The sequence below is a fragment of the Cricetulus griseus genome, chromosome 7 (genome assembly GCF_003668045.3).
Source record: "Cricetulus griseus strain 17A/GY chromosome 7, alternate assembly CriGri-PICRH-1.0, whole genome shotgun sequence".
Taxonomy (NCBI): domain Eukaryota; kingdom Metazoa; phylum Chordata; class Mammalia; order Rodentia; family Cricetidae; genus Cricetulus; species Cricetulus griseus.
In genome coordinates, this window is record NC_048600.1 from 68,486,510 (window position 1) to 68,514,074 (window position 27,565).

The 27,565-nt window shown below is 48.9% G+C and overlaps 1 protein-coding gene across 7 annotated transcripts in view; it reads left to right on the forward strand.

Annotated features, from left to right (window-relative positions):
- The window catches only part of Acsl6 (acyl-CoA synthetase long chain family member 6), a 103,719-nt gene that overhangs the window by 43,300 nt on the left and 32,854 nt on the right, over positions 1 to 27,565 (forward strand). For all 7 annotated transcript variants that reach the window (XM_027427502.2, XM_027427501.2, XM_027427496.2 and 4 more), the window contains 8 exons: positions 15,866 to 16,086; positions 19,431 to 19,545; positions 20,152 to 20,216; positions 21,175 to 21,276; positions 21,676 to 21,775; positions 22,485 to 22,663; positions 23,671 to 23,703; positions 25,279 to 25,330. In XM_027427502.2, coding sequence (XP_027283303.1) covers positions 15,892 to 16,086; positions 19,431 to 19,545; positions 20,152 to 20,216; positions 21,175 to 21,276; positions 21,676 to 21,775; positions 22,485 to 22,663; positions 23,671 to 23,703; positions 25,279 to 25,330 — 841 coding nt within the window. In that variant the 5' untranslated portion in view covers positions 15,866 to 15,891. The remainder of the gene's footprint in view (positions 1 to 15,865; positions 16,087 to 19,430; positions 19,546 to 20,151; positions 20,217 to 21,174; positions 21,277 to 21,675; positions 21,776 to 22,484; positions 22,664 to 23,670; positions 23,704 to 25,278; positions 25,331 to 27,565) is intronic.

Consider the following 27,565-nt stretch of genomic DNA (forward strand, 5'->3'; position numbering starts at 1 on the left):
GATGGGCCAGGTAATTATTTTCCCCACCCCCACAATTGTCCTGAGTTAGGCCACAGGGACATTTTCCCTGAGCTGTGGTGAGTAAGGCCTCTCTAATCCCTTCAGCTCCCTAAGCTCCTTCTGTCTGCAAGTGTCTGGTGACAGACCAGACTGCTCAGGGCCACTCTGGTCTTGCTGTGTGCCCAACCAGCAAGGACGGGTTAAAGATGAGGCCACTATAATCAAAATAATGATGGTGGTGATGGTGGTGGTTAACAGACATTACTTACTGCCTCCATGATGAGCACCCATGAACACCATGAGTGTTGTCCTGTTTGTCCTACTCCTGGAAGAACCCCTCCCAGTATGTGTTCAAAGCTTTGGTATTAGGTTCTGAAGCTTTGGTCTTCTGTGGTTTCAGGAAGGTGTCTGGAGACTACAGGGCCACACTTGTGATAGGGGTCATCAGTAGCCTGTGAGAGACACCTCTGATTATGAGGACTTCTTGTCTATAGCTGGCAAACACTGTCACCAAGACAGGCTGGCCTTCTATCATGCTTCTTTGGATGAGAAAAGGGAGATCTGCCTCACTGGTGGTGGTAGTGGGGTGTCCACAAGGGCCTCAGAGAGTTGAGAAGAGCTTTTCCTGTGATGTGTGGCAGCCATTTCCACATAGGCCAAGCTGCTATGCTTACTAGAAGGCTGAGTCTAATGTGTGTTATTCTTGGATACTATACCTCCAGACACATTGTGGGGGTCTTATATACAAGGCATCTGCCCTCCTTGGAATTAGATCTCAGGCTTTCTCTGGGGATGGGAGGGTCTGAGAAATGCATGTTAACACACACACACACACACACACACACACACACACACACACACACACACCTGAGGATGAATTATAATCCAGGATCCCAGTGTAGCTACCACTCAATCAAACAGGAGGGTTCTCCTGAGTCAGTGTCATTCTTTATGTGCTTTTTGTTATTTATTGTATCCCAAAGGAAACAAGGCTTTATCTGGCAAAAGTTGACACCAATGGGTCTCAGGGAAAGATGGGGAAAAGCAACCTGGAAGAGGGGCAGCCATGTGCTCTGGGCTGCACAGTACTTGACCATTTCAGATCTAACCTGAATGTTGAGTTGTAAACAAAGAGATAATGATATGGGTCCAGCACAGGTCAGGTGCTCAGTCTGGTAAGAAACGTGCCCTACATTCACTCAGAGGACAATGGGATCAGTGGACTGGGACTCCTGCCCACCTCTATGATACCTGTGTATCTTAGAGGTGCCACTGCTTAACTGACCCACAGTGACATCTGTGTGGGCCTCTACAGGACACAGGGCATTTGTCAGACAGAGGTAGGCCAAGAGGCAAATAAAGGAAACCAGAGCTCTTTAAAAGTATGCAGAGAGAACCATGATGGGGCTGAGTCTTCAGGGTCTTCTGCCTTGAGAACCTGGGTTGTTGGAGGGGTCCTGGAGAAGAGGATTGTATCAGGGGTCACAGAAGAGCCCTCTGTTTAGACACAGTCGTCAGGCTGAGTCATGAGGAAAAGACTGGAGGCCAGGAGTGTTGTGCAGGTCTGTTATGTTATGAGAACAGATGTAGCCCAGGTTGGCCTGAGTGGGGGCTGGGCTCCATAAAAAGCCAGTCCTTATCCCTGCTCTGGGAGCATAGATATGACCCTATTGGAGTGAGGCATGGCCACAGGAGGCTGAAGTGACAGGTATCTGACCAAGCAAGTGCTAATATGCACAGCCTGGCTCAGCTCAGCCCCATCAGAGCTCACCCACCCCTAGGCTCAGCGACCACAAGGGAAATAACTGGCTTGAGGCCTGGAGCAATTGAAGGAAGCCCAAAAAGGCAGCTAAGAATTGGGATTAATGGTGGAGCTCTGGGAAAATTAGGCATTTGGGGCATGCCTCCTGAAGGAAGAAAGTTTGAATTTGCCCTCAATCCTTTGCCTTATGGAATGATTCTGACCTGGGCATCTTTTAGCTGCTCAGCAGCCTGCATGGGGATGGTGTGGCTGCAAGAGTAAGAGCTCACTGACACCAGGGGGCAGCATAACCTGCCATCCTGCTCCCCTGCTGCTCTTTGGTTGACCTTCCTGAAGTTGAACCTGGCTCAGCTACAATTGTGATAGAACTCAGGGCTGTTCCACACATTGGGTAGTAAGGAGGAGGTCTTTCTTGTTTGCAAAAAGAAGCAAAAGTTGTCTATAGCAGAAGGTGTGCTGTTTAGCCAGCACCAGACACACAGTAGGCACTTAGAAATTCATTGAACTAAAGGGGCGGGGTTGTAAAAATATTATCTGCATTTCTGTTTCACCTTGCACACACTGTATGTCAATCATCACATTTCTGTGATTCTGCAAGCTTCCCAATAATGCTGTGATACTATTGTCACCACTTACCCACAGACCACTGAGTCCCAGAGAAATTTAAGTGGGAAGCAACTTGTATAAGATGAGGGTCAGAATGTATTCTCAGACTTGAAGCCTTGAGGAGAGCCAGGATTCTAACAAGCGGAAATGAAGTAGAGAAAGAAAAGGCATTCTAGGCAAGAAGGATCTGATGAGGAAAGATTGGCAATGGGAGTGTCTGAAGTAAAGACAGAGTGCAGTGGCTCATGCTTGTAATCTCAGCATTTGAGATGCAAACACAAGAGGATCAGGAGTTCAAGGAAAGCTTTGACTATATAGCAAGTCAGCCTGGAGTACACAAGATTGTCTCTCAAAAAACAAAGTGAAATGAGTGCTGACTGCTCTGCCCAGCATAGCTGAAAGGAGTCTCCAGTTGATGGCCTCACCTTACAGGGACAAATTCTGCTTGGTCATTGATGTTGCCAAGGCTGGGATGTTCAGAGACTCCAGAAGAGAGAGAAGTATAATGGATTGATGGATGGATGGATGGATGGATGGATGGATGGATGGATGGATGGATGGGTGGATGGATGGGTGGATGGATGGGTGGATGGATGGGGTGGATGGGTGGATGGATGGATGGATGGGATGGATGGATGGTGGATGGATGGGTGGATGGGTGGATGGGATGGGTGGATGGGTGGATGGGTGGATGGATGGATGGATGGATGGATGAATGGATGGATGGGTGGAGGATGGGTGGATGGATGGATGGATGGATGGATGGATGGAGGATGGGTGGATGGATGGATAGTCCACAACTGCAGGATTAATGGTTTTGTGGAAGGGAGATTTCTCTGGGGGATGGTCTCCCTGTAGACAGGCAGCTCTGGGCACATTGGCTAGCAAAACTGAGAAGGAGCCCCAGTCAAGGTCCTTGCCTTTGTGAACAGCCCGACATAACAGTCTCGGCCCCTTACCTTGAAGACAAGACCATAGTTCTCATTCACTATCTGCTGGACCTCAGGGTTTGTAGGGAAAGGAAAAGGGTACCGTGGGAAAAGCTGCTTGGGACCTGGATGTTGTCCTTAGTCTACCTGAGAATGGCTTCCTGTCACACCCATCAGGTGTGGTCATAGCCAAATATTCTCCAGACTCATGGAAGACTTTTAGGGTCTATGAGAGATAGAAGTGAGAATAGGGGACATAAGTTGGGACAGAAACTCTGGACTGAATTCCTTTATCTGTTCTGAGATCTAATCAATAATCTCAGATCCCAAATCATTTCATTCCAATTAGTCCCACCTGACCCTAGTCATCTGTTCTTCCCAGAAAGGCCCTTCATCTCCCCACCCTAGACTAGTTATTCAGCTAGAGGACATCTGTGGAAGGTTGGGAGTGGTTGGCTTCTGGCTTGTGCCTGGTCCAGTCTGGCCCACATTCCAAGCTGGCTGCCTCTTAAGGTTTTATAGCAACAACAACCAAAGTCTCAGTTTCTAGATACTGGGATAAGCAAATCCAGATTGGTACCCATTGGAGCCAGGAATTAACCCAGTGATTGATGGCCACTGGAGGAGGGGGAGTGAAGAAAGAAGGCAACTCTTGGTTGAATGGACAGCTCTGAGACAAACCACATTAACTCACTCCCAGAACTGTCTGTCCTACCTAAGCAGATGGATCTGGAAGAAATAAGTGGGACTGGACCTATTATCAGACCTATTTATCCCTCTAACACTGGACTGTTGGGACTTTGATACTCAGAGATTTATCTGCCCACCTATTCCTGCCCTAGCTCTAGTGGCAGACCATTGTGAGCACTGACAGAAGTTTCTGAGGCACGAGCAGAAAGGCCGATTGGCATTGAAGTCAACAATAACCTGGACAGCAAGGTCAGCCAGAGGCTATATAGCAGGATGGTCAGAGTCAAGACACAGAGAGCAACAAGGTAGGATGTGGTCCAGCCAGTGAGATCAGATAGGCAAGTGGCTAGAGGCTGGACAGGATGTTCTCAAGCCAGTGGAAGGAAGAAACTTACCAACATGGAGGTGGGAGTATGGGGTAGGAACTGTCCAGGCTAGAGGAACCACCTTGGCTTCAGAAGTAGCCTCCCCTCTGTTCTGTTTCCAGAGCAGGGGCTACATGAAGCCATCTAGACTCTAGCACCCTGATTAGCAGGCAGTGTTTCAGTGGCAGTGGTGACTGTACCTCTAAGCTGATAGGATATGGTTTTCTTGGTACACCTTCAACTCACCCCTACTCAGCTGCCCTTCTACCATCTTCTAAACCTGGGCATGTCTGGGAACAGTCCTTTCCTTTGCCAGCACACTAGTTGGGGATTTGGGTATAGGTGTTTGTTCCCAGCATCCTTGTTGTAGCCCAGGCAGCAGGATAGGTGTGTCTTGTGAAATTCCCATTTTCTGGGCCCACATTGACCTCTCTCCTCCTTTTCCTCTGCCTCTTGATTCTCCTCCCTGGCTGGATCTCTGAACCTTCATGGAGACACATCTGGCATCTTAGCTTCATATGTTGCGTGACCACAACCTAAAGTTGGACAACTGTAGGCAAACAGGTGTTGGCAAGTGGCGCATTACCTACCAGGGCTTGGCCTTTTCTTAAGGCTGCAAAGCCAACAAGGTCATATGCCTTGGATTGTGGGAGATCTATGTAGCGCCTTTCACCTCTTGTGTTGTTCCAGAATGAGCTGCTAAATGGCCTTGCCCTGGATGTCCTTTCAGGCTAAATGATGCCTGCTGCATCACTGATTCCCAAGAGCAAGGTTCTGAGACTCACATATGTGCTTGTGGGACCCAAGATTTACTCTGTGGTTGATGAACAGGTCTTGGTGATCTTGGGGTATCTGAGTGTCAGAGGTGAGGGGTCAGAAACAGTGACCCACTGTCTGCATTATCTATACAGGCCATTGCTCTCAAGTTATAACTCAACAGGTTGTCAAGAACCCTTTTCACCCCATTTGTTTTTCCCCCTTTTGGGAAATGAAATGGCTCTGAGATGTCTTGGATGAAGTTTCTTTCGTCTCTGATGAGACGAAACCAGGCGCCACTAGGGGGGAGGGTGTACAAGAGCATGGGTACACGTCCTTTCTATGTAAATGGAGTTTCTGGTAAGATTCCTAGAAAATTTACAGGTTTTCAGCTGGGGAAGAAAAAAGGCCTTAAGCAGTTGTTGGTTGTGTTGGAAGTCTTGCTTCTGTTGTTATTTCCCAGCACGAGGCTCCCACTGTATTCCAGAGTCAGGAGCTCTGTACTCTCCTCATGTTCCCCCAAATTTCCCTGCCAGGTGGGGGATAGGCGCAACCTCTCTGGTCTTCTCTGTGCACTGCGAGTTCTTGTTTAGAGCCCTGCTTTCCTCTCTTCCTCCTTCAGCATTGACCATGAACACCACAAGAGTTATCTGGGTCTCCTTATATAAAAACCAAAAACAAAAACAAAACCCAAACAAACAACAAAAAACCCTTGTTATCTCCATCTCAGTCATGCTGCTTTTGAAAAGGACAAAATCAACAGAGCTTCAGGAGGGGTGATCCTCTTTGTGGTCCTGACCTGCGCCCCCGTGTTTTCCTCAGTGATTACAGAAGTTTCTAGTGCCCTTTGCAAAGATGCTGGGCTCTTTTCTTTAGATGGGAAGTCAAGATTCAGGGATGGGTACCCTACCCTCAGTAGGTCAGCATGAACAGCCTCCAACAGCATTCCCTGGGCTGGCTGGGGCCTCAATTTGCCTCACTCTGAAAGAGATTTTTGTTTTCTGATGAGAACAGCCCCAGCCTGACCTGGCTGCAGGAGCCAGCAGCAGGAGTGCAAACCCTTTCATGTGACAGGCCCAGAGTGGAGTGATGCAGGCCTGCCAGCAGCAGGCCCTCCCCTGCAGCTTGGGAGGCAGGGCATCCATTTGCATATTCCCCCATTCATCCTGCCCTTGAAAAGGAGGTCTGAGTTCCCAGTCCCTGGCCCAGCCAAAGACCCAGTGCTTGAGCCCCAAGTTAACCCTGTGGGCCTTTGCTGCTATGGGGCCAGAGGCTACGGTTGCGAATGCTAGCCAGCCCTGACCTCCAGTGTGCTGATGCAGAAAGCAGCAGACTTCTGTTGATCGGCATCACCTTCTGCTGCAGTAGAGAAAATTCCCTTTTATTTCTTCCCGTGGAAGCCAGAAAGGATAGCAATTTATCTTTGTCAGAAAATGTACCTTGAATCAAAGGCAAGACTGAGTCATTGCTTAATGTGTAGATGTGTGCATACACACACACACACACACACACACACACACACACACACACATGTACATATATGAAATTGTTGGTAAAGAAGCCATATGGGTTCCAGGCTACAGCAGCAACACTCTTGGCCAAGACAGAGATACAGCTTGCCTGGGACACTTTTGTATCCCTAGGCCTCAGGGTACTGGATAGTGGTCAAGTGACCTACAGGCTATGCCTTGGAAGGCATGAGGCATACAGTGCCAGCTGTAATCTCTTACATTCTGTGGTAATTAGCCTCCTGCCAGTCCCAGCTTCGTGCTCTGGTCCTTGGTACAGCCAGGCATGTGCCTCCTTCCCCACACTGAGGGATCTTGTCAGGTGCTAACACCTTACAGGCTCTTCCTGTGATGTACCAAGCCATTGTGTCACTGCCCTAGCCTAGCTGTCCTCTATGTCCCATCCTGTAACCCCATCTTTACTCTTATTCTGTAAGGGAGGATATGTCTCTGGCATTTCTCCCTGAGCAGGTGTCCCCAAGAGAACAACAGTGTCTTTAAATGACAAGAAACAAGCAGGTCCCCCTTTAGTTTTTCCCTCCCACCTTAGTAACCCCAAGTGTGTCTTGCCAGAACCCTTTCTACCTCAAGGAGCATGGTCCTAGCTAGAGGAAGCTGTCCCATCTGTGCCTTGACCATCTGCAGTTGGACTCTAGAGCACATGTTTCTGCCAGAAGAATAGATGTGTCCTTCACTGAGCTTGAATTTGCAGTTTTTATGATGTGCCCCTAGTCTAGGCTAGCAATGAAATGGATTCCTGGCCCTGAGGCCAAGGCATTAGCAATCTTACTGTGGCCTTATCTAAAAGGGACAGAGTATAATGCTGCCTAGGACTTGCCTTCTTACATAAGGACACCTGGCCAGGAGTGTCCCTCTGCCTGTGTAGTGATCATGGCCCTCACCAGTATCCCTTGAGTTCTGCCTACTGTCCCAGAGTGCAGTGTGGAAGAAAGAACAATGGAACTTCAGTTCATCCATAAACCCTTAGTTCATCACAGTCATCATTCCTGATCATTCTGCCCTGTAGATATCTCCAAAAGGGCCACTGCCGTTGTTGTTTCTGTCTCTATGGTCTGAGATTTCCCTGTGCCTGACTTACGGTAAGGGCGAGGCTTATCTAGAGGCCTGTAAAAAGACACTGTGTTTCTCTTTGCTACTCTGATCTCAAGGCTGCTTCTACTTCTGAGTCTGTGGGAGTGCAGCCTGAGCCTGGCTTCCTGGTCTGCTCTTCACAAATGTGTGGCCATGGTCCCTGGTAGGGGTTTGGGTGAGTGAAAATTTTGAGAGATGCTATTTGAGGATGGCCATGAAGGTTGGTGAAGGCAGGCGATGGAGACACTGTCACGGTGAGTTGGGGTCGCCAGGGAAGTGTTTAGCTGCAGTAAACCTCTGTTGGGCCTTTCATGTAAAGTGCTTCAATCACCTTTAGAAGAGAGCTATAATCAGGCTCCCAGAGAGCTGGGGAGTGAGCCACTTGGTAACACAGCAACCCTATCTCACAAGGGATACACAAGGGGCATCTCCTGACAATGCCTGAGTTGGGAAGGCCCTTGGCTCAGTCATCTGTGGCTCCGTGAATCTAATTAAAACCCAAGAGGAAAATGGAGAGGAAGGCCATCTGTCACAAAGACTTGAACTTGAATCACTGTTGCCAGGCCTAGCAGGGTCTAGCAGGACCCTGCAGGTTGGGTTACTCAGATATGATGGTGAGGTGGGAGCTTTCCTTATCATGGCAACTGGGTCACACTTCCTGGAACAGAACTGCTCCCTCAGCTCCATGTCCTGGGCACATTGCACTTTCCACCCACCAGAACTCTGGTTATGGCTGCTGGGTTTCCTGCCCCTTAAGCTTCCCTGGGAATCATTGTAGGAGGCGTTTGTTCTCCTAAAAGACATATCTCAAGATGCCCGGAGGAAAGTAGAGGAGGGGTGGCAAGGGGGTTCAGTGGGTAAGAGCCCCGCCACCAAGTCCGATGGACTGAGTTTGATCCCAGGAACCCATGTGGTAGGAGAGAATTGACTCCTGAAAGTTGTTCTCTGACCATGCATGTTGTGGTCCTCTTGTAAACACACACACACACACACACACACACACACACACTGAGCAAATGTAATTAAAAAAAAAAGTAGAGGACCCAATAAAGAAGAAGTGAAATCCAGCAGATTGGGGATGCTGAGGCCAATAGATGTCTCTCTCGTGTGTGTGTGTGTGTGTGTGTGTGTGTGTGTGTGTGTGTGTGTGTGTGTGTGTGTGTGTAAAGAAGAGGCTTTGTCCTCTGAGAACTCATGACCAACTCCCCTCCCAGACTAAAGACAAAGTGGGATCACAGGAGGCAGAAGAGCATGGGTTGAGGCCCTGGTAGGCTGGCAGAGTGAGGGTTAAGGCAGAGTTGCTTGGCTTTGAGCTGGCCTGAGCTAGTACCGCCCCATGTGCAGATGAAGGGGGGCCAGTGGGGGCCTTGAGGGGCCAACAACTCCTCACAGAGCTGCTCTGTGCCTTGGTCCCTGCAAGACCAGCTCCCACAGCCACCGGGGAGCCACTGTTCCCACAGTTAATGCCTCTACTACCACCCAGCTTCTCAAGGCAGGCGGCTGTTGCCATCAGCTGTCCCCAGGGTCAGGGCCTTCGCAACTTTTGTACTTTGATCAAGATGTGGTAACCTCTTTCCCTGGGCTCCAAAGGCCCTAGAAAGGGAGGCTGGGTCTAGCAGGACCAGCTCAACCACCTCCTCAGTGTCCGGAGCCTGCTGGAAAGGTAGGGTGTGAATGCATCACCTTTTGTGAGTTGCCTTTGAACCTCTTTGGCTGGCAAAGACATGAAGTAACCATTCAGATAACTGCTCTCCACCAAGTGATTACTTTATTGTATGCCTGGAATCTACTCCCTGTCCATGATCTTATTTGAGAAGGGACCCTGAGGGTTTTGGTGACTTGCCCATGGCCACACAGCCATCAAGAGTCTAAATCAGGATTTGAGTCTGATTAGTCCAGCACTGGAATCCACCTTCCAGCTCTTTCTCCAACTTGTTTACTAGAGTGCTGTACCCTGGGGCCTGGTGAGACTGCAGTCTGAACTCTACAGTGGGAGGTGAGGTGGTTCTTTGGTGACTTCATTGCTTGGTTCAGGTTGCCGTCTATTACTGAAAGCTGCCTAGGTTTGCAAAGGTCCAGGACCCCACTGGATCAGGCAGTACTGATGATGAGAGTAGTGTGGGTGATCTAAGGAAATTCAAAAGAAGATCCAGAAGAATGTGGCCATCCCCAGGGCCAGCTTGCTGAGTTTGGACTTTGGATCCTAAGGCAGTAGGGAACCAGTTGAGGTTTTTGAACCATGGCATGACAGAGTCACATCTGTGTAACAAGAAATTAACTTCTGTGCAAGTGTAAGCACAGGTTAGAGAAAAGAGATGGATGAAGAGGCTAGTGTGGGATTCTGGGCTGCACTGGGTAGTGTTTGACCTGGGGCTGTGGGGTGGGGGAAGGGTGAGTTTCAGGAGCTTTATAAGGGCAGTGGTTCCACACTAAAGCATCAAGGTATCCTAGGAAGGCGTGGAGTGCTGGGATGGGAGGCCGTTACAGCAGAGGAATCTCTGGAAGCTGACTCACCCTCTCCCAGGGCCATCTCTTCAGGATTTGTGCCTGGTACCCTGAGCCTTCTACTTTATCACCTTGGAGCTGATAAATATCCTGTCATGGCTCTCTTTGTTCTGTCCTCTTCCACCCTTGATCACAAGGGTCATGGACTCCTGTCACCCACCCTCCAAGGTGAGCTGGTCGGGGGAAGTCTTAGGGTCTCCAACTTGAGCCACCACTTGGTATTCCAAAAGGGTCTGTGCTGTAGGGAAAAGCTTGGGAGGAAGCTAGTGTCTGCTGAGGGTTGGATCCTCCTGCCAGGTGACTAGTTATAAACACCCACAGCAGCTTGCTTGGCAACAGCAGCGCCGATGGTCCCTGGGGTATTGTCTGTAAACCCTCACCTTCCATGGCTACTGCAACCAGAAAGCCTCCTGGGGCATGGAAAGAGGCAGCTGGGCTTGGACCTCAGGGACCACCCCAGGTAACAGGAGGTCAGAGAAGGCCAAGGCCATGTAAAATAACCAGAGACCAGACTCCCAGAACTAGTCTCTGTTCTCCTCTCCCACATGCCAAGGGCTTGGTAGTGCACACTGGCTCCAAAGCCAGTGTCCTCAGAGGACCTGGACCTGAGGCCTGCCCTGCAGTGTCTCCCAGTCCTGGAGGGAATCTCACAGTAAAAGCAAGTGCCTCAGACTGAGGAGGTAAAGCTGGAAAAATGGAACACTCTGCTTGCCAAGGAAGGATGTGGGCAGACTTGGGGCCAAAGGAGCTGTGGCCACTTTAGATGGCTCCTTAGGTAGACAGCTACTCAAGGAGTCATGGGCTGTCCTTCATCTAATGCCCCTCATTGCTCCAGGTGGGAGGAGACTCATGGCATGTGTCAGATGAAGAGTACATGACTGACCCCACTGCTGATCCCATGTCCAGACTCTGGTGGCTCTTTTGTCCCCACCATCTCCCAGGACCTGAGCCTGGATCCTTCTGACCTGGCAAGAGCTGGTTTTTCTGTGTTTGACATTACTGTAAAGGAGAAGAGAATTGTGGGAATGAATCTGCATTGGCAGGGGTTGGGAGGCCACATAAGGCATATGTTCCTGACTCACTGAAATAATCTGGCTCCACTTCCTCACAGTGAGTGGAGAGGCTTCAGTGAGGACCAAACAGACAGTGTGGTATATAGGTCAGGCCTTTTCTAGGAATCAGGAAGTCTAGACAAGTCTTCCTTTTCCTGAAGCTCGGACACTATCCTCACAGGCTTGTGATTGTGACCTTTGTACAGGATTTCAGGGACTCAAAGACTGTCTTACCTGAATAGAATGCTCAATGCCCCGTGTGTTCCAGGCACTCTCCAGACTTCATGTGTTGGCTTCCCTCTGCCTGGGACACCTGTTTCTCTTCACCCTTCAGCCTTCACAACTGTGTCACTTCCTGCCAACAGCCTGCTCTGCCTTGTCATAGCTGAGTCAGGCACCTCCCCTGCCTTCTCGAGTCTGATCACAGCCTAGACCATACTGTACAACACTGCCCACTCCCTCATGTCTATCCTGCAACTCTGAGTTGGTGAGAACAGAGGCCATGTGGAGGCTGCAGGAGACATGGGTGGGAGGATGGATGGGTGACCTGGCCATTCCATATTGTGCTCTGTGATGATGCCCAGCACCACACCTTCTGCCCCAAATGTCTAGTTTGTGCTACAGTCCATGGTCTGTCTGTGAGCCACTGCCAAGGGCCAGGGATTGGTGGTCCCAAGATATTCTTTCAGTCTCTTTAATACTATTTTACACCATGTAGTGGAGTCCTTGGAGGCTGGATAGGGGCCCTCTGAGTCAGTCCGTTTCACTAAAGGAAACAGCACTCAGCTCAGAGCCCACCCCAAGAGCTGGTGGAGGCGTCTAGTAGTGAATCACTCATCTGGTAGGGCTGACTGCAACTTGGTGTTCCCATCTACATTTTAGGTAAGTGGATGTCCTGAGAAGAGGAGGCCAGCTGGCCACCTGCCCAGAGTCCTCCCTCCCTAGAGAGGATTTCCTTGGTGAAAGCACTGTGGTCCATAGCTGTGCCTCCGCTCTGATGACAAGAACCTGCAGTGTGTGTGTGTGTGTGTGTGTGTGTGTGTGTGTGTGTGTGTGTGTGTGTTTCCTCTAGGATGTTGTTTGTCCTCATCATTGGTCTCACTTATTCTGGTGGGAGATAAAGAGATGACTCCACAATTAACATTTACTGCTCTTCCTGAGACCCAGACCCAATTCCTAGCACCTACATGGTGGTTCACCACTGCCTATTACTCCAGTTTCAGGGGATCTGATGTTCTTTTCTGATCTCCATGGGCACCAGGCATGTACATGATGCATAGACATGCATGTAAGCAAAACGCCCACATACATTTAGGCAACAAAAAAGACAGCTGATAAAATTGGGCTTCAAGCTCCACAGATCAGTGGCAACCTAGGAGCCCCCTTTCACAGCTTCCTAGGGAAACCCATTACTAGAGGTTGGTGAGTGTCCCTGTAACTCAGAGAGCCTGCTACATATCTGCAAAACAACACTCCCATGGAAAGCACAGGATCTGGGCCAAACTGCCTCTGTCCAATAGTTGGACCATCTGGACAAGACCTGTTTCTGCTTCTCTTTCCAAGGCTGAGCAGCCCCCTCTGTCTGACAAGCACATCTTTCAATTATGTTTATAGTTCTGTGACTATGCTATGCCCAGTGGTATTGTCCCCATTTCAAAGATGGGGAAGTGAAGGTTCAGAAAGGTTGGGTATGTTTAACCATGTGTAGCTAATAAACTACAGACTTGAACCGAAAAGCTTTCTTTTTTTTCCAACATTTATTTATTTATTTATTTTAATTTTCCAGATTTTTTATTTGAATTAGGAAAAAGATTATTTTACATGACAATCCCAGTTCCCTTCTCCCTCCTGCCCTCCCCTATCACCCCCCCACACACCCCGCAACTAAAACCCTACCTATCACATATCTTTTCTGCTCCCCCTGGATGGTGAGGCCTTCCATAGGGTGTCATCAGAGTCTATCGTATCCTTTGGGATAGGGCCTAGGCCCACCCCCGTCTTGGCTCAGGGAGTATTCCTCTATGTGGAATGGGCTCCCAAAGTCCACATCTATGCTAGGGATAAATACTGAACCACTACAGGAGGTCCCATAGATTTCCGAGGTTTCCTCAATGAAATCCATGTTCTTGGGGTCTGGATCAGTTCCATGAGGGTATCCCAACTATCAGTCTGGGGAGCAAAACTTCCCTGATGTTCAGGTCAGCTGTTTATGTAGGTTTCACCAGCCTGGTCTGGACCCCTTTGCTCTTCACTCGTCTTTTTCTGCATCTGGATTCCAGTTCAGTTTGGTGATTAGTTGTGGGTGTCTGCTTCTACTTCCACCTGCTGCTGGATGAAGGCTCTAGGATGGCATATAAGTCAGTCATCAATCTCATTATCAGGGGAGGGCATTTAAGGTTGCCTCTCCTCTGTTGCTTAGATTGTTAGCTGGTGTCATCTTTGTAGATCGCCAGACATTTCCCTAGTGCCTGATTTCTCTGTAAATCTAAAATGTCTCCCTCTATTATGGTATCTCCATTCTTGTTATTTTCTGTTCTTCCCCTGACTCAACCTTTCTGCTCCCTCATGTCCTCTGCATTCCTCCTCGTCTTCCTTTTTCATTCTCCTAGCTCCCTCCCCCCTCTTCCTGTGCTCCCAATTTGTTCAGGGGATCTTGTCCCTTTCCCCTTCTCCAGGGGACCATTATGTATCTCTTAGGGTCCTCCTAGTTTACTAGCTTCTCTGGCAGTGTGGATTGTAGGCTGGTAATCCTTCATTCTATGTCTAAAATCCACATATGAGTGAGTACATACCATGTTTGTATTTTTGTGATTGGGTTACCTCGCTCAGAATGGTTTCTTCTAGTTCCATCCACTTTCCTGCAAATTTCAAGATTCCATTGTTTTGTGCTGCTGAGTAGTACTCCATTGTGTAAATGGACCACATTTTCTCTATCCATTCTTTGGTTGAGGGGCATCTAGGCTGCTTCTAGTTTCTGGCTATTACAAATAGTGCACTATGAACATCGTTGAACAGATGTCCTTGTTGTATAAATGTGCTTCTTTTGGGTATATACCTAAGAGTGGAATTGCTGGATCTTGTGGTAAACTGATTCCAATTTTCCTGAGGAATCACCATACTGATTTCCAAAGTGGCTGCTCAAGTTTGCACTCCCACCAGCAGTGGAGGAGTGTTCGCCTTTCTTCACATCCTCTCCAGCATAAACTGTCATTGGTGTTTTTGATTTTAGCCATTCTGACAGGAGTAAGATGGTATCTCAGAGTTGTTCTCTGTCTACAATGATTTTTATACATTGTTGACCTCGTGCTATGTGATAATGTTACAGTTTTACACAGCTATATTTATTGTGTTTACTGGAATTTAAGCTTCTCCCTAGAAGCCTTTGTTTGACTCCTATCCTGTGGCTCTAGAGTCACCACTGTTGGCATTTGTTTTTGTTTCCCATGAAGAAAAACCATACCTACTGCTTCCATGATGTCAAGGGCCCATGAGGAGCAAGCTGGCAGATGCTGTGGGGCACTCCAGAGGTTGCTCTGTGATCACTGGGATAGCAGACCTATGCATATCCGGGGAGCTTCTGGCTCCAGGTCTTACTGAGTAATGACACTAAGGGGTCCCAGTATGGATGTCAGTACCTGACACCTGAGCAAGGTGTGGAACCCACAGCCCAGCAGCCTGGACCTGCTCTGCCAATGTGTCATTATCCAGCAGCTATCAAGAGAACACAAGAGAACTTTGGGAAATGCCCTGCTCACCTCCAGGGCATCTTCTGTGTCTCTCTGAGAGGTCTCTGCCTTCCCTTGGACTGCAGTGGATGGAGGTACACCCTACCACCACCTGCAGCATCAAAGGAGGTGCTGGTACCACTAAACCAATCTAGCACTTTGATCTTATTAGCCTGGTTTATTTTCCTCTTCCCATCAGTTGAATACTTAAACATTGCCCTCTGTTCCATTAACTGTATCCAGTCACGGACAGGGCCAGTTATGCCTCTTGGCACCCTGTGTTTGGTGGTGCAGAGCCACAGTTGTCATATAGTCATATAGGTCATTGCCTTCAAGTCATGAAGCCTGGAGCTATCTGTCTGGTCTAGTGCACGGGCTCTGCCAACTTTCTCTTCCCTCCCTCTCTCTCTCAGGATGGGAGCTCAGAGGTGGGTCAGGTAGAGTCTACGCCCCTCACCCCACTCATCCTGTACACAGTGATGAGTGCTTCTGCTGTCTGTCGGTCCATCTTCTCGATCTCCTAGGAGCAAACAAAAGCAAAATCTGTGACCAGGGTCACAAAGGACCCTGAGGTCTGAGAGACTCGATGCCCAGAACTGCCAGTGCATACTGGCCCCTGGAAGATGTGGAAACTGCTGTCAGCCATGGCCCCAGGCCTAGGCATGTGGTTCTCAGGAATGCTGGCCAGGTGCCAGGCTGTTAGATGTACGTACCAAGGGCTCCAGCCTCTCACTGAAAAGACATCTGCAGGTGTCCAGCTTCTGAGTTGTACCGTGCTGCATATATGACTACCCCAGGGCCTGGCCCATCTGCTAGGACCCCTCCATGGCCTGCCCATCTGTTCCCTCCCCTTATCTATCTCTTATTTCCTACAGAGATTGCCCTCTCACTTCTGGAGAAGATGCAGACCCAGGAGATCCTGAGGATCCTGAGGCTGCCCGAGCTAGGGGACTTGGGCCAGTTTTTCCGCAGCCTCTCAGCCACCACCCTCGTGAGTATGGGTGCCCTGGCTGCCATCCTCGCCTACTGGCTCACTCACCGGCCAAAGGCCTTGCAACCGCCATGTAACCTCCTGATGCAGTCAGAAGAAGTAGAGGTGAGCAGAGCGGGAACCGACCCATCATACAAAGTAGCTCCAGAGGCTAGAAGTCAAACCTGTAGCTTATTTGACCCCAAGTGGTCCAAAGAATCCCTGGTAACCAGCCAATATGACTCTGTAGCAGCCTTGTGCAAGATCTCCAGCAAGATGGTCCTTGAACCCCTGCAACATCAAAGGAGGTGCTGGTACCACTAGACCCATGTAGCACTTTGAGTCCTTCCTACCTTAGCCTTGTTTATTTCCCTCTTCCCATCCGTTTGATACTTAAACATTTTTCTCTGCTCCATTAACTGTATGGACCATAGCCAGAGTCTGACCTTGACCACTGGACAGGCTAAGCAGGCCTTCAGGGACTGCAGGGTAAATTCACTCCCAAGTTCTTGTCCCCAGTCATGGCTGATGGGAACCAGAGCTGAGCCCATCCCAGGGACTTGCCCCTTCATAGACACCCAGCAGCAAAAAAAAGAAGATACGCTGGCTTGCCAACAAGGGACTCATGAGATTTGTTTCTCCAAACTTATGGTTATGGATTTTGTTGTTTGGGGTTTTTTTAAGATTTATTAATTTTTATGTGCATTGGTGTTTTGCCTGCATGTATGTCTGTGTGAAGGTGCCAGAGCCCCTGGAACTGGAGTTAAAGACAATTGTGAGTTGCCATGTGGTACTGGAAATTGAACCCAGGTCCTCTGGAAGAGCAACCAGTGCTCTTTAACCATAGCCATCTTTTCAGCCCTTGGGATTTTTTGTTTTGTTTTGTTTGGGTTTTTTTTTTTTTTGGTTTTGCTTTTTTTTTTCTTTTAATTCTGCCTGTATTCTAAGATCTAGTGTACATTTTTCTTGAATAGTATATTCATGTTATTCCTAAGAAACAAAAGGCCACATGCTGAGAAACTTCTGCCTCCTGCTGCTGAGCTTTCGGTTCTGTTAGAAGATCTGGGGTGGGTGGGTGGGTGGGTTGGTTTGTTAGTTGGTTGGTTGGTTGGTTTTCCCTAGACAAGGCAGAATGTAGCCTAGACTAGCCTCAACCCCCTAATCCTCCTGCCTCTGCTTCCCCAAGTGCTAGCGTTACAGGTGTTTATCACCACACCCAGCTCCCCAGTTTCAAATGAGATCATGTTACATACACTTGTGCACCTCACTTTGTTCTTGATAATACATCTTGGTGGGCACAAACCTGGCAATATTTTTCCAGCTGGGAAGGGCCCAGATCCTTCTCTAACAGGGGTCTGGATTCTCAGGCTATCTCCCTAGTAGAAGGAGTGGAGTAGGCAAAGGCCCGGGTATGCTTGAAAGTGTGTGGCATTGGGAAGTGGTAGTTTGTGTTTGGTGCTGGGCAGCTGGAAAAGGGCTGGAAAAGGCCATCAGGATGGTGATGAGAATGGAGGACAGAAATCCTAGGCTAGTGGCCTGGAAGTGCCTTCCTGAGCTATGTGGTTCTTGGCTCTGAGCCACCATGTCACTGAGTCCTCGTTTATAAATTGGGTACTCCAAAGAGCACCAAAGGGTTGGTAGGGTGGTGCAGAGAAATCATTAAGAATAGTTGGGCTTTGGTTCAGCTTATAATTACAGGTCACCTGGTCAGAACTTAGAGCCCCTCAGGATGAACATCATGAGTCTATTGGGGCTTTTCAGTGGAGAGCTGTGGCTAGTTTGTGCCATAGAAGGGTGGTGGCTGCAGAGCAGTTATGAGGAGGCAGCTTTGAGCACCTAGGTTGGGTGATAGAAGCCTGGTGGGGCTCAGAGTAGTAGTCTGTAAATCTATAGGATGGGTGACTATGTGAGTCTCACTGAAAGGACAGGGCATGGGAAAAAGCTAAGGCCACCCTTTCAGGGAAGACCTCTCTGTCCCTGTCCCTCAGGGACATATGAGTGGTTGTGTGAAGAAGTAAAAGCAACAGGGGCAAGAAATGAGGTGAGGGAGGCAAGCACTGTGGTACTGCTTGGGACACAGATAATTGGCTATTTCGTGTCCCCAGCTTAAAACCCTTCTCTGGTTGGCTACTGCCCTCACTCAGAGTCTCTCCCCCACCCCTGGGTCTGTGGCCCTCTCTAGACTGCTGGCATCTCATGTTCATCTAGAGTTCCACAGATTACCCATAGTTCTCCAGCACACTGTGCTCCTGTACCGTAATTGTATGCTTGCTACTGCCTGCTGTACATTCTACCTGGCCAAGCCCTGTGTATCCATCAGACTCCAGCCAAAACACAAGCACCACCCCCTCCCTCAGTCCCCAGCACAGTGTCTTGTAGTGTCCATATCTGCTGCCTGGGTGTGAAGTGGGTCCAACTGCCTGTACCCCCAACTTCCCACATTGGTCTTTCTCGGGCAGAACTGGCCAAGAAGAACTTTCCACTCCAAACAGCTGAGAGCTGCCTGTGGTTTTGCTTTTGGCTGTTTGCTCTGTGGTGCTAATTTTTTCTCTAGACTCAATGTTCCAAGAACTAGCCGGCTCTGGGCCATCCCAGGATAACCCAAATAGCACCGAGAGATCAGGCAGAGCTGTGATACAGAAACTCTCTGGACTTGGGGGCCCTGGGGAGGTGGAAGGCAGATGCCCAACTCCTGTCCCTGGCCCCATCACAGAAAGCCTTCCCTTTGTCCCCCTCTGGATCAGCATTGTTGAGGGTCCAGGATCCTGCTGCTTGGTCTGCCCTTCCTTCACATACTCTTAGGCTTCAGTCCTGGGAAATCACCTTAGAGCACAATCTTCAGAAATCCATGCTAGCATGCCAGTGATGGAGGCCAACCTTACCTCAAGTCTATGCACAGCTGACCTAGGGCATAGCAGTGGATGGATGGTCAGGTGCAGAGTACCTTGGCAGGTTAATCCTGAATGTCAGTGGTACCAGACTCTGCTTCTATTGTGGAGTCACATTTCTAGTTCCTGAAAATTGTGGACATTCTGTGTATGCTGATCTGGTATTCAAAAACTATGTGCTTGTTGGGTGCGTGTGAGAGACACTTTTTTTTTTTTTTCCCCGAGACAGGGTTTCTCTGTATTGCTTTGGAGGTTGTCCTGGAACTCACTCTATAGACCAAGCTGGCCTTGAACTCACAGAGATCTGCCTGCCTCTGCCTCCCAAGTGCTGGGATTAAAGGCGTGCGCCACCAACACCAGCGTGTGAGACACTCTTAAACTGGGTCTGTATGCTGGAACTAGTTGAGTGTGGATGCATCCAGCCTGGGTGTGTATGCTCTGGTGTGAATAGGCCACAAATATGAGCACTTCCAAGCCTCAACTATGTGATTGAGGAATGCATCCAAGCTGTGTACACACCAGGGACCATTCCTGATGTCCCTGCCTGCCTCAGCCAACTTCTCTGGTGTGTTTGGCTTCTAGGACAGTGGTGGAGCCCGGCGATCTGTGATTGGGGGGAGCACTCAGTTGCTTACCCACTACTATGACGATGCCCGGACCATGTACCAGGTGTTCCGCCGTGGGCTTAGCATCTCAGGTGAGGAGGAGTATATGGAGATTTAGCATAGTACTAGGGACATAGCAATGCCCAGGTCAGCAGAGAGTCTCTGGTCTTTCCACCAGTTAGCAAGACTTACATGGCTCAGGCTGACTTCAACCTTTCACACTGATTTTCTGATGTCAGGCCTACTCTGTACACCCCTATGGGCAGTCCCTGGGGAGCCTACTGTTATAGCACACTGTCAACCTCAGTTTGAAACCTGCACCCCTGAGATGCCTCATAGTCCCAGGGTATGAGTCAAAGGGAGGCAGTCACAGAGGGCCATCCTGCTACCTTCTCCCAATGGCCTCCCCAGGTGTAAGTGCCCTTTTAGATCTCCCATAGGAACTGTCACATAAATCATAGTAGGGACTGGGTACAACCCTATCACACCCCTAGCTTCCCAAAATCGGGGGAGAAGCTGCTCTTGCATTCTTGTGACCTTCTTGGGCCACAACAGGTGAGATGAACTGCTTGAGGGCAGTTTCCTGGATCCAGAGGCACCTACAGCACATGACTTCCACCCTGTGCTTGGTGGACAGGGGCAGGAGGTGAGTCCACCTACTCCCTTCCCTGACACAAGGCCCACTTGTCTCTCTGCAGGGAATGGGCCCTGTCTTGGCTTCCGGAAGCCAGAGCAGCCTTACCGGTGGCTTTCCTACCAAGAGGTGAGTGAGCACACAGGCCCCACCTGTCCAGCCCTGCAGACCTGGTGCCCTGTTGGGTTGGGGAAGGCTTAGGAGTACCAGCTAGGTTCCAGGGACCTCCTTTCTGAAAATTGAAAAGTTTTTTTTTTTTTTTACATATTTTTGGAACATAATATGAAAATAGAACAGTGTGAATTCAATGACTGGTTTATCTGGACAGATATGAGAATCTGTTTAGTGACAGACAGTCAATTCAGATGTTATCTACGGTAAAAGGAAATCTTTCAAATGTGGTTAAAAAATCAAATGAAGCGATAAAGGTAAAATAAAACAGACTAAAATATACAAATACATGTTTGATATTAAAGAATTTTCTTATTCAAAATCTTTGGAGAATATGTATTATACTGAAAAATGTCCCCATTTGAAGCCTGATACACAATGTCTGAAAGGTCCTGTTTTTATTTTAATAGTTGTTTTTAAAAGCTTTGACAGTGTCGTGATGTATATAATGTGTCAAGTTGCTTTTGCCTCCCCTTACCTCATCTCATCCCACTGAACTCCTTCCTGACAAGCCCCACTCCTACCCTCCTGTCTGTTTGGTTTCATGACCAACTGAGTTTCAGTAGGCTTGTCTTCATGGGAATGGGTAGGGGATTAGTTACAGGAACACAAGCAACTTATCAGTGACTACACCAATGAAGAATATGACCCCACCCCCAGCCATTGACCTCAGACATCTCCCAGGAGATAGGTGGGGCTTCATGAACCCCTCAATATCCGTGATGTTGACAAGGGGGACCTCTTTTTATTGTCCCCCACCTTCCCACCCAATTCCTCTCATCAGTTTCAGAGGCTTTCTGTATTTCTGGGTGGGGAGCCCAGAAGTTCAGACAGACTAGTAGGAAAGCTGTGTGGACAAGCCCCATTGAAGTCTCCCCTTTTCTCCACCACCCCACCCCCACCCATCTGTGTGCAGGTGGCCAACAGGGCTGAATTTCTGGGGTCAGGCCTTCTCCAGCACGATTGTAAAGTGGGTACAGAGCAGTTCATTGGTGTTTTTGCACAGAATCGGCCAGAGGTGAGCATCAGTCTGACTGGTTTCAGAGGCATCAGTAGACTAGGGCTTGGAAGTCTTACCACCCCCCCCCCTTGGTAAGGCCTGGGATCTGACAAAAAGTGGAAACCTAGGGTCATGGCACTACCACCTGCATCCCCAGATCTTCCCTGTAACAGGAATGGATGCCCTACCCACGCCCCATCCACACTGTACTTGGAGCCACAGGGGAGGAAAAGTCATGGTAAAGAGGCCAGTGCAGGGTCAGACAGTACATTTGGTCTGTTTGTACATGAAATCTAGAGGTTACACGCTAGCATAGCAAGCATGGTCTAGAGGTCTTTGGGCTAACCTCAGCACACACTGACTCACTGGACCTATCTTATCTCCTTTCTTCCCAACCCTAACTTTGAATTTCTGTAGTGGATCATTGCAGAGCTGGCCTGCTACACGTATTCCATGGTGGTGGTCCCACTCTATGACACACTGGGCCCAGGGGCTATTCGCTACATTATCAATACAGGTGAGCCCCCCACTTCCACTCCCTCGTGAATAAACAACCAGACCTCATCCTCCAGCCTCTTAAGTCATACTGATTGTTGGGGATTTCTAAAAGCATTTTACTTTGGTTCTCAGAAAACACTAAGGTATTAGCCAGACACAGTGTCTGAATGTCTGAAATCTCAACACTTGGAAAGTTGGAGGGGGAGGATCAAAAGTTCAAAGCCATCCTCCATTGCATAGTCAGTTGGAGACCAGCCAGAGCTATGTGAGACTCTATCTTACAATCTAAAAAACAAAACAGAACACTGAGGGCTTACATGATGGCCCCTGACTTGTCCTCTTCAGTCTAAACTGTCCTTATTCAGGCTTCCCCTAAAGCTGCCTTCCATAGCTCTGTGATGCCATGAGGGAACTTCTAAGAGGCCATGGCCATGTCAGGTTCCTGCAGCTTGGCGTCATCATTGCCGTGGTAGTAACATCCCAGGCAGACATGGGCTGATAGGAGCCATCTGAAGAAAAGCTGAACTATCTACTTCAGGATGCTTTTGCCTAAAAGGCCTTTGCCGATGACTCCTCCTAGTATTCATGGTACACATAATACACGACCCTCATAGCCTGTCTTACACACTTATTTACACACGAGCTGGCATAGTAGCCTGCATGACCTGCTCAGTCCCAGCCTGTACCTGCACCTGCTCAGCCTGACTCTCCCCCTTTGGCTCCTGCAGCGGACATCCGCACAGTGATCGTGGATAAACCTCAGAAGGCTATACTTCTGCTGGAGCATGTGGAGAGGAAGGAGACACTGGGGCTCAAGCTGATCATCCTCATGGAGCCATTTGAGGATGCCCTGAGAGAGAGAGGACAGAAATGTGGGGTGGACATCAAATCTATGAAGGCCATAGAGGTGAGAATCTGCATCTAAGATGTTTTCTGGGTTAGAGCAGGCTGGCTGCCAAGTCACAGCACTGGCCACCCACCCCCTCATGCCTTCTGGTGGTTGTTCTGGTCCCTTTGGATGCATCAGTGGCAAGACAAGTCAGGCTTTGCAAGGAATAGTGGAGGAAGACCTGGAGTCGGTGCTTATCGGTATCCTCTAGATTAAGACTCTGAGACTGGCCCAGTCAGTGGCCCCAGGCACCAACAGATGGGATGATAGTACTAGCCTAAGAGACACTTTCATGGTCCCTCAAACTTCCTTGTATGCAGTAGGTGTAAATGTGTGTGAACCACAGGAACTGGGTGGTCCAGGAACCTGGGAAGGTTCTTATCAATAGGACCCAGGCCCTCTCAGCAGCCAATAGAATTAATTATCTGTACATGGCCACCCCAGGGGCATCAGATTGGTGGCAGTGAATGGGCTAATAGAGTGATTCAAGGTATCCTGGCCTCCTGGGCCTCAGGTTTGCTCAATAGCTTTGACCTCTACCATGCTATATGAGATGGAGATCCCTAAGGCCTCCAGTTGTCCTCATGCCTCTGTCTGTCCTTCACTGTGCCCATGACCCTGTGTACTTGTAACCCTTTGTGATATTAGCCACACCTGCACTGGCAGCCTCTCTCCTTGCCTCTGCACTGCCCCCACCAGCACTGACTGTTCATCTAGAAGCCTGTGTATGTTCTCCAATATGTCCAAAATGAAGTGGTATGTGTATGGTACCTGGATTCTCCCTGAGTATCAGGCTGTCTTCTATAACATATGGGGCAGGACTGTGGGCCCTCAGCACCCTCCCTTTTTCTCAGGAGCCACAGGCTAGAATATATGGCATTTGTCACCATAGTCCATGTCCAGTCAGGGATCCTAAACTCTGGGCTTGGTGTAAGGGCAAGGCCTACTGTGGTGAGTGATTCCAACTTTTTAAATTTTATAATAACCTTTGAGCATTTTAAAAAATGGTCTTTTCTTTTTTTCAGGACTGTGGCCAAGAGAATCACCATGCCCCTGTGGTAAGCTAATCACCCATCAGGTATTGGTGAGCAAGATAATGCGTAAGACTGGTTCTTTTGGAGCCCCCTCACTGCACAGGGCTGGGTGGAGAAGCCAACAAGTACCTCCATGTTAATAAGCAGCTCCTGTGTGCAGCCTAGGAGTGCTTGCCCAGCTGCCCAACACTGCCATGGGCTGAGAGCCCAGGGAATGACTGAGGACAGGAGTCAGATGTTGGGAGAGAGACAAAAGGACATCCAGTCCTGGCCACCCTTGGCTTTTTTGTAACTTTTTAATGGGGAGGTCTTGTTTTCTCTTATTGCCCTTCAATGTTATGAACCCATGGAACATAAGATGAACAGAACCATCCAAGAACTAGAAGTGGACCTCATGGCCCAGGGGCTTTTGGCATCTGCTATTTTTTTGTTGTTTGTTTTGTTTTGTTTTGTTTTTGTTTTTAAGTGTGTATGCACTCCAAAGCCACAGGGAAACCCTGTCTCAGAAAAAAAAAAGTGTGTATGTGACTGTGTGTGTGTACATTCATTTGATATGTATACAAGTGTTTATGCAAGTGCATGGGAAAGCCCGGCATCAGCCTCAACTCATTTTCTTCAGGCACCAATCTTTGAGACAGGGCCTCACAACTGGCCTGGATCTTGTCATGTAGACAAGGCTGGCTGGCCAGGGAGCCCTTTCAGTCTGATGGTCTCTGCCCCCAAGCACTGAGATAATGAGCATGAGCTACCACTCTGGACTTTTCCTTGTTTGTCTTCACTCCTTGAACTTTTCTAGGTGCCATCCCATGTGGTCCTACCCAAGGTCAGGTAGCCATGACAGTTTCTGTCTTCTGAACTGGGCATTGAAGGCAGACGTTCAGGTTTCTCACAAGACCCCTAGCTTCTAGGCCCCCTCCTGCCTAGTCTTTCCCATTCCCTTGCCACTTCTGGTGAGCTTTCTCATACCCAGGCCAGAGGTCATAGCTCTGCTTCCTAGAGCCCTCCATGAATATCCTGAGTACTTTTATATCTCCCCCACACCAGACTCAGCCTCAGAGAACTGCTCCATGGTTCTTCAGCATGCCCTGTGTCTAGGCACCATGGGTTCTGTACCCACAAGTCCCTCCCAGAAATTCCCCTCATCTGGATAAATCTTGCTTGCTTTCACATATCACTTTAGGAATATGTTCCCTGTGCACACAGATTAAGTGGGCTCTTCCTAGTGACCTAGGGCCATGGGCCAGTGCTGCAGTGAGGGCCTGATGCAGAGGTTGGGATGTTTTAAACAGCTCAACAGCAAGCCATGCCTACTAGAAAGGAAGGGCCTTTGGCTTCTGCAGCCCAACCCCATGTAGAACTCTGCTCAGACTGGAACAGGTAAAAGGGACCAGGTGTGAGGTTGGTAGAACACATGTATATCCACTATGTACTATGCTTCTTTCTTTTTTCATGGGAACTTACCTGCCCATCTTTCCAACTGTAACACACAGGTGTATGTAACATGCCCAGCACACCATTCACTGTGGCTCATACATGGGGCTGGGTCATAAAGGGGTCCCACTGACTATGTCCAACATATGTCTCTTCTTGCTCCTGCAGCCCCCACGGCCTGATGACCTCTCTATTGTGTGTTTCACGAGTGGTACAACAGGTAAGTAGAGGTACAGATCACTAGCCAAGACTACTTGTCTCTGTTGCTGGCTGACTGGCAGGAGACTTCAGGAGTCTCTTGTGCCCTCTGTAGTATGGACTAAATCTGGTCCTGGTCCTGGTCCTGTTCAGCTACTGCTGTTGTCTCCCTTCTGCTTCTGCCATTGGCCATTTTGGGCAAGGCAGGACTGGCCAGATGTAGAAAGACAATGAGGGGACTCAGCACTTTAGGCAGCTGGTTCACAAACTCGAGATGGCCTCTGCTCATAGAGTCATTTCTTTATGAGAAATAGTTCTCCCCTCTGTTTACTGCTCCTGCCTGACCTTTGTGTCAGAGACCAGGGAAGGAGTATGAATTTAAAAATCCATCTCTACCATTGGATAGAGTACCAGGAATCAAACACTTAAGCCCTCTGCTGTCACTGTCCCCAAGTCCTCGCCTGGGAGGAGGTGTTTAAAGGTGCCAAATTAGATGTGGGATAGAATGTGCAAAGACAGCCATGGGTAAGTGTGCCAGGAAGAAGATGTGAGCAGAAATGACTGGGCCTGGTGCTGACCAAGCAGTATACCAGCAAGAAGAATCTGGAAACCCTTCCTGGAGAAGGTACAGTTGCAGCATTTTGCAGTCTACAGAGCCCTGTCCCTGCTTTCACTGTGCCCCTCAGCACGGTCTGTGAGGCTAGCAGACTTGACAGCAAACCAGCTCCAAGAGATACCAACCGCCTCATGGAGACCCCGGGACCAGCCTCCTGTCCTTTGAACTGCCCTCCTGGGGCCCTTCTCATTGCTGCCTCGCTCATCTGATGATTTAGGAAAAGTCTTAGTTACTTCTCTGTTGCTGTGATAAAACACCATGACCAAGGCAATTTATAGAAGGAAGGGCTTCTTTAGGTTTGTGGTTCCAAAGAGTTAGAGTCCATGATGGTAGAGACAAGGCAACAGGTAATAGACATGGCAAACTGGAGCTAGCATCTGAGGTCTGAAGCTCACACCTCAAATTGCAATCAAGAAGCAGGGAAAGTGAACTAGTGATTGGCATGAGTCTTTAAACTCTCAAAGCCTGCCCCCAGTGACATACTTCGTCCAGCAAGGCCATACCTACCAAACAGTCCCACCAGAGCAACCAGTTGGGGAACAAGTATTTAAGTGTCTGAGACTATAGCAGGCATTCTCATTCAAACTATCACAGGAAGTCACTTGCTTCATCTTGAATGGAAAAGAAATCCTCAGCATTCACTTCCAGACCAAGACTGGCCAGTGAACAGTGACCTGGGATCCCTGAATCTTTTTACAGGAACAGCCTACACAGCATTTGGGAGACCCTTGACCAGCCACATAAGCCAGGTTATACATACTAGTAGATCTTGATGGTGTGACTTTATTAGATAAAGGGATGGGGATGGATTCTTGCCATTAACTCATGTCAGTTTAAAGATTTTTTAAAACTATGTTTTGCTAAATCCTCTAGAAAAGTAACATAGCTCCCACCCTCCAGAGTCAGCACAGAATTTAAAAAGTGCCCTTCAGGCTTATGTTGCTTTTTAAAATAGCACTTCCTGAGTCTTTTTGGTGTTGAGTTTCACAGCACTCTTTTCTTTTTTTTTTTGTGACATGGTTTTGGGAAACAAGTCATTGGCTGTGGCTTTTAGCTTTGGACCTCCTTGCCCTCCAAGAGTAACACCAGGTTTCTAGTAGCTCATTGGTCAGTGCCACTGCCCCTTTATCTGGAGAAGTATTCCAGCTAATGAATTATGCTACTGGCCAGGTGGAAAGCATAGCTGTCACACCCAGTGCCTTCCCAGCTGTGGATTCACATGGGAAGCCAAGCTATCCTTGCAGAGGGACAGCACGATGGGGCTGGAAAACTGGTCGGCCTTCTATGTTAAAGCTACGGCTAGTGCCAGGCAGTTGTGAGACAGCAAGCAGGCTTTGGGCCTGAAATCATCCCCTGGGCCACATACTTGGACTTCCTTGGATTTGCGCTAAGCCTGTGTTGTGCTTCTTACATCCATCCTCTTGTCAGCATGTCAGCCACACTTGTCCTCGGTGTCACAGCATAGCCACATGCTTTCTTTGCATGCAGGATGTCTGGCTATCGGCCTTGATGAAAGCTACGCTGTTCTTCCAGTGGGGAAATGTAAAAAATATAACCTGACACTGACATTTGGCAGGATCTTCCAGAGAGAGGTCCTTCTAGCCTATGGTGGGGATGTGCTAGAATCATTCAGTGCTTTGG